Source organism: Podarcis vaucheri, assembly GCF_965113315.1.
Source record: "Podarcis vaucheri genome assembly, chromosome: 14".
NCBI lineage: Eukaryota > Metazoa > Chordata > Lepidosauria > Squamata > Lacertidae > Podarcis > Podarcis vaucheri.
The window spans coordinates 38,903,254-38,910,293 of NC_138752.1; the positions used below are offsets into that span (position 1 = coordinate 38,903,254).

At 39.2% G+C, this 7,040-nt stretch overlaps 1 protein-coding gene across 5 annotated transcripts in view; it reads left to right on the forward strand.

Moving 5' to 3' along the window:
• Positions 1-5,686, forward strand: part of CRAMP1 (cramped chromatin regulator homolog 1) — a 47,989-nt gene extending 42,303 nt beyond the window's left edge. For all 5 annotated transcript variants that reach the window (XM_082200025.1, XM_082200023.1, XM_082200027.1 and 2 more), the window contains exon 21: positions 970-5,686. In XM_082200025.1, the coding sequence (XP_082056151.1) occupies positions 970-1,134 (165 nt within the window). In that variant the 3' untranslated portion in view covers positions 1,135-5,686. The remainder of the gene's footprint in view (positions 1-969) is intronic.
• The last annotated feature ends 1,354 nt before the right edge of the window (positions 5,687-7,040 follow it).

Here is a 7,040-nt window from a genome sequence, read left to right on the forward strand (position 1 = left end):
CTCTCACTTGCTTTAATTTGCAAGGTTTATTAGATTTGGAATCCTCATAACTGTTTGGCATAGAAATAATGGCCTTTTTCTATTCTGGCTATACCTGATCTGCAGCGGCAGGACTTAGGATGAGCTCTGCTGTCATTTCCCAATTAATGTTCATTTATTTCAGATATTTGTAAGCCACTGTTCAAGACTATAGGCTTCTTGAGGCAGATTACATCAATAACTTTAGAATGCTCCCCAATGCACAGCATCACCACCAACCCACATACAAACACAGCTCCCTCAGGGAGAAGAGTTCTAGTCCTCCACTTTGTGGGTTCTTTTGTGCATTCGGAGAGCTTTTGACTTAGCAGGATTTCCAAAGCTGTGAGCTGCTCACCTGAACTCTACCCTAGTACTATAATTTATTTATCTGTTTGATTTCTTGCCTGCCACTCACCTTGTTACAATGATTTTAAAATACAGTATTTAAAACAGTTAAAACAGATTACAGTCAAGGCAGTGGGGTGGGTCCTAAAATGAAAATCTCAGGTGTCAAAGGCCAGATTATAGAGGTGCATCTTCAACATGATATGAAAACTACGTAATGCGTATGTCAAACACAGCAGGGAGGGAGTTCCACAGTTTAGGGGTGGCCTTTTTTCCTGAACATGTGGGTCGCCCCCTGCTGGAACATAATAAAATGCACAAATCTGCAGATTCTTCTCATGTCCCACTGTACGTCTTGCTCTCCAGAGTCTCTAAACTTGAGCATTATAGGCAGAGTAATTTGCAGAGTGTAGTCATAGCACAGATTTTGGATGTGCTCAGTGCAACATCCGGGATTTACTTTTCCCTGCTGAGTACACCCAACCTGGCCTATGTTCAGTTTAGCTTCTCCAGACTTTCTGATATGGCCAAGCAAAAGTGGCAAGACCTAAGCTGTAAATAACCTACCCTCTCTTTTCTCCCCCATCCCTTCTTTGCTTCTAGATAGTAGATTCTCAGCTGGCTTGCATGATGAATGAGAACAGTATAGATTACATATCTCGTTTCAACGACCTTGCCCAGGAGCTGTCAATACCTGAGCCAAACCGCCGAGAGATCCACTTTGATGGAGGAAGTGATGGCCCTCCCATTGGTGACCTCTCTCAGTGAGCACATTCACCCAGCTGGCTGGTGGAAACCATTGAACTAGCTATGTAACCTGGAGAGAAGTGATGTCATAGCTATGCAGTGGATACTTTTGTTGTCCTGACTAGAGCATGCCTCATAAGAAGATCAGTGTTGTCTTCAACAGTCTACAGTTCCTGGAATGTGCAATATGCTAGGAACAATACAACTGGGAGCAGTATTATAGGAAATGACATGTGTAAGCTGATTACAGTACTAGTGGAGTTTACATACAGCCCTGGATTTATGCTCTGGGCAAGAAATCCCACAAGCTATGTTTTTATACAGTAAACCAAACCCTTGTTGTCATATCCGCATTTAAGCTGGAGGGTGGGGGTGATAAGATGGTATGCTATTTTTTTAATCCTTTTTTAAAAAATAAATAAATGAATAAATATACTCCTCTCTTGGTCTATCACAATTGGCATTGTTGACCAGTCAGTCAGATTGATAATTCCTTGCACTTTCCTGTCAGGCAGCAGTTAATACCACTTTGCTTTTACCAGAATTCTTTTTGATTCACTCACATTCATCAACATTCCAGCATGGCATGAAAAGCGCTGTGTCTGTTCCTACTTTAAAAATAAAAACTGGAGTAGGATCTGAGAGCCCCTTAAGAATGCTCCCTTCCTTATTCTTGTAGATGGATGTGGTGTGCCTGTGCACGTGTATGCACACAAATATACGCACACCACCTTAACCAGCATCCCTTTGACTGATTCTGCTTGCTTGCTTTTAGTTTTTATTTCTTACAGCAAACACTTCCTGATGCAAAGGTGGTCTTACTCCCCAAGGGCTCTTATATTCCATTTTTTCTCTTGAGGACTAGAAACTTTTTCAGGAGGCTCTCTAACCTCACTCCCAATTCATTCTCTTTCCCCTTGTTAACTTCTCTGCATATTTTCCTCCTTCCCTTTTAAATATTCACTTGCTTTATCTAATGAATTCTACAAGAAGAAAGCATTTTACAGTACTCTTTCCTATGACAGTAGAAAGGTAATGCTTTTACTTTGTCCAGCAAATGAGGTGAGAAAGCTGCTATTCCACTTTTGTAAAGTTAATTCCCACATGGCAGTTCAAGTTGTTCAGCTTCTTCATGAAAGCCTATATAAATTGCATTCTTTAGGATATGCTATTCACTTGTGGGTAATGGGAAACCTTTAATCAATACTAGTGTGAAATTAAGCAGATTTTTAAAAAAATACTAGCTGGAACTCTGCTTTGCAAAGATGCCCTGTTCTCTGGTGATAACCCCTCACCCTTTACTGTCTTTATCAAGCATTAGATGGGAAGGTGACTTTGGAAGCCTGCCCACAGTGGTGAGGTGGTCTCACCAGAATGACTTTCCCTGGCAAAGGGACCTAAAAGTCACTGCCAATCTCCAATGGTTCCTGCATTTCTGGGACCGTATTCGGGACCCCTTTTCTGAAACTGTTCCTGAATCATTCCATCTTCAAGGGCAGTCAAGCAGTCTGCTAGTATATCTCCAAGCTCTGCATATTTGCAGAACTGGAGAGGCTGTCCTAGGTTTAAACACTTAATTTGTGTTATATTTGTGTTCATCTCTTGAATGGCTGAGCTCATCACCTGAACAGGAAACTGTCCACAACTTCAGTTTTCGTAGGAGAATATCAGAATCATGTATACTTTCATGGGATTATCATAGCATTGTCTTTCCCTGACATCACTGTCATTTTTTTTTTTTTTTTTTGCAAATAATCCCTCTTTCTAGGATTCTGCCATGGTTACTTAGGAGCACACATTTGTAATACTTCAGGGCAAAAGCATTCTTGCCATCCCCTGTTACTGATTATCAGACTAGTGGTCCAGCAGTTTTGAAAGCCCCATACGGAGCTCTTTGTGTGCTGGGGCTTGCTTATTCTCTTCTAAAAGCAGACAGAATGTTTTGTAAAATGCAATGATGCATTCATGTGAGTGTGTGAAGGCTTTTCATTATAGAAGAAAATTTGGACTCTTTGTGTATGGTGATTTCTGATTATGCATTTAGCAACATGGCCTAGATACCGCTGTGCCAAAACATGTTTATTCTACCTGTCTGCATTTTTTTTTGCAGGAGCATTTCAGGCAGAGCCCATTTTCTCATCCGTCCTTGAAATGTTATCAGTTCTATCGTCCACAAAAGGCCTTTGTTCATATGAGACATTGCCTGTGGACATTTACGTTAATTCGTTATAGGTCTGCAGGTGTGGGTGGGTTGGTTTTTTAATGAAATCATTCTTAACATTCAGTTTCTGATGTAGGGAGCCATTGGCCCTCCAGGTGTTGCTGAACTGCAATTCCCATCACCCCTATCCATTGGCCATACTTGTTGGGACTGATGGGGGTATAGTTCAGAAACATCTGTTCTTTTTGATTATTGTCTCTTATGCCCCACCATTTCCATTCCTCCTATTTCTAAAAGGATGGATTTGTAGCAAGCTTATGAATCCCTCCATGTGCCCAGATTATTTACCAGCCTTACAGCTTAATGGGATCTGCAAATTTGTCCCTTGTGTGCTGACAGATTTACCTTCTGCCACCAGCTTCCTCTGTTTGAGAAAAGATAGAATGTTGTGTCATAGCTATTTTTATCAATGACGAGGCCTGCAGATTTTAATATCCTTTGTTGCCTGAAACAGAACCAGAGCATCAGAAAAGTAGACAGAACAAGGAGCCAATTGTCCAATTCTAAACAGTTATGTAGTAAAGTTTCTATATCAACTCCTCTTTCTCCCAAAGTATTTTTCCCATGCAAATTCAGTTTCCAAATTCTTGCTAATCACCTTTCCAGTTTCTAAAGATAGAAGTCCATAGAGATTATAAACACTGGCCATTTGGCCTTTTATCTTGCATATAAAATTACATGAATTGTGCACTTGAAATAAAAAACCAATAATAATGTTTAACTTCCAGTCAGTAACTGCTGCTACTCTCAATGAAGCATTAGTAATGTGTCCATTTTGGAGCTTTCTGGTGTTGAGTTACCAAAGCATCCATACATTTGAGACACAACATTAATTCTAGGGCTGCCACTGACTTTTTGAATGCAGGAGTTGGTTTTGAATTGTACTGTTTCAGCCTCTTTGAACTAATAATGAACTTTTACTTAGTTTGTCTCAGAATGCATTTCAGCAAGTTTCAAACAATCTGCAAACCCAACTACTTTGAAGGTGAATTGTCCTCTTGCCTTACCTTCACATTTGCCTGAGGCATTGAGAGAAGGTTATTCTGTGGATATAGCTGGTTTCCATTCATGAGTGAGATTCCTAAAAAACTATATGCTTCAGTTTTTTTCTGCTATCACATGGTTTGTTAACAGGTGTATTATAAATTGGTCTACTTCCTAGTATATATGCAGTGAAGAAAAATATGTCTTGTAGACCAGGGATAGGGAATCTCTGGCCTTCCAGATGTTGCTGGACGCCATCTGACATCATCCCTGACCATTCATTGGCCATGCTACCTGGGCTGGTGTGAGTTGGAATCTGATAACATCTGGAGGGCCACAGCTTTCCCATCACTATTGTAGATCCACAGAATAGGGCACTGGGAATCAGATATTAATATTCCTAGCCTGAATTTTTTTAAAGAAGAATACAACCTAATTTATTGGCCAGATTCTGAGTGCCTATATTGCTTCTGCATTGCATTTTGATAGGCCAGTTAACTCCTCTGAATATTTTTCTGTAATCACTAGCATAGAACTTAACAGTAACTTCATTCCACAAAGCCCATTGAAATTAACAAAAATTTTGGAGGAGCAAATTCCCTATGAATTGTGTCCAAACAACATGGTGGTTGTTTTTTTAAAGCAAAGTTGTTTGAAGTTGGCGTTACACAACCCTTTTCATTATCTCTCTCCTATCTTTAATGCTTTCCAGCCAGCAACTTAGGTCAAATCATATCAGCCAAGATGTCTTGTCCACTGACTTTTTGACTTGACAGTTGGATTTTAGTATTTCATTTTGGGTTTACTTTTTTAATCACATGCACGCATATGCACACACACAAAGAAGTTGGATACATTTGTAAGGAAAATACTGCACTTTTGAGTTACCAAGCCCTTTTAAAAACTCAATTCTCCAGACTCCCCAGTGATCTGTAAATGCTAAACAAGTGAAAACGTTTGCAAGCACTACAGCAGTAAGTTATCATTAGTTGCCAAAATGTGATAACTGGCTTTAGAGCTTGTGGGTTTGACAGCAGACTTTGTTGCTGTATATTTTAATAATAGTTAAGCCATATCATCTAAAGGTTTTCTGTCTTGTTTTGAGATGTGAATTTGTTTTATAGATAATAAATATACATATATAGTGTATGTATAAAGCAAGAATGCCTGTCCTTAACTGATTATTTTTTTGTACCATATTGTAAATTATATTATTTATTCTTTACCAATTTTTGGAAAAGGAAAAGGTGTTTGGGTTATTTAATATAATATACAAAAGCTGTTAACTTCTTCTGTTTTCAATTTTCAATTCAACTTGTAAAGTTGTTTTTATGATTGTGCATAAATACATACTAATCCTTGGTCTAAGTCATGTGTTTGCTGTCATTTTTACCCTAAGCACTGATAGATTTTCTTCTGACTGGGAATATGACTTGAACCGCTACCTCAGTGGAACAGGGGGAAAATAAGTCCTCTAAAGTACATGTTATGTACTTAGATCTGTGTAACGGAGAACACCCATCCTTAGATTACAGGCCCTTCAAGTTACCCTACCTATTTTTATGTTTGGGGCTGAGCTCCAATACTTACTTAGCCAAAATGGCACCACCCATGCACGGCATATTTGGAGGGTTCCCAAGGTTTGCAGAAGAACAATAATTCTTTTGGAGGAGAAAAATCCTTGGGGGTTCCCAAAAAACAGCCTGATGAGGACCAAGAATGCACAGTGCCCACAGAATGCTGATTGAAGAGAAACCAATAAATGAGGGGAAATAGAGCATCCTGTACAAGGGGCCATGGCTCACTGAAGGGAATCCTGAACAGGAGCTTCACTGAACACCATTTTGTTACAATTCAGTTTTAAATTTTATGGCACTCAAGGCTGGATTATTGACAACAGCAAGAAATATCTGCAGCTTGAGGAAAAAAGGGTGATGGGGGAGCATATTGTATAGTATACGGTAATCTGTGTTGCACATCCAAACTGTTAGCAGTGCACTATCATCTGCACTTGCAATCAAAATTATTCAACCCCCATTGTAAATCAGGTTTATTATAAAAATTTACAGTCTTTCAGCTGTTTGCAATGAGCAAATCATACAAAAGCAATTTAAATAGCTCAACATGATGGATGCTTCAAGTGGTTTCCCCAAATTCAGCTGAAATTGCAACACAGACTTCTCCAGTCTCACTATTATTCAACCCCCTGAACAGAATCCCACCCAAAAGCACAAATACAACAGGTGTTGTCTCGAGCACACCTGATGCAACTAGATCAAGGGCTTCATTGTTTGTATCCGTTGTGTTGAGCTTTTTAATTGCTTTTGTTTGATTTGCTCATTGCAAACAGCTGAAAGTGTGTAGATTTTGAGAATAAACCCGATTTGCAATGGGGGTCGAATAATTTCAATTGCAACTACTTTCCCTCAAAACCCCACAGTTGCATCTAAAGGCTTTACAAAGGACTGACAAAGGGCATAAATACTATGGCTAACTGGTCACCTGGATAGTTTGATTTGCGGTATATAACTAAGTTAGGTCCATTATTTTCAGTAGGTCTGCTCTGAATTAAACTTAGTTGAATACCACTCTGTATATGGGGTGGTTTCTTGCAAGCCGCTTGAGTTTCATACAAAGAAAAGCAATGTATATGTTTTAAAATACACAAATAAATGAATCCTAATAAGTGAATCTCTTAAGAGTAACTTAGCCTGTAGCCTTT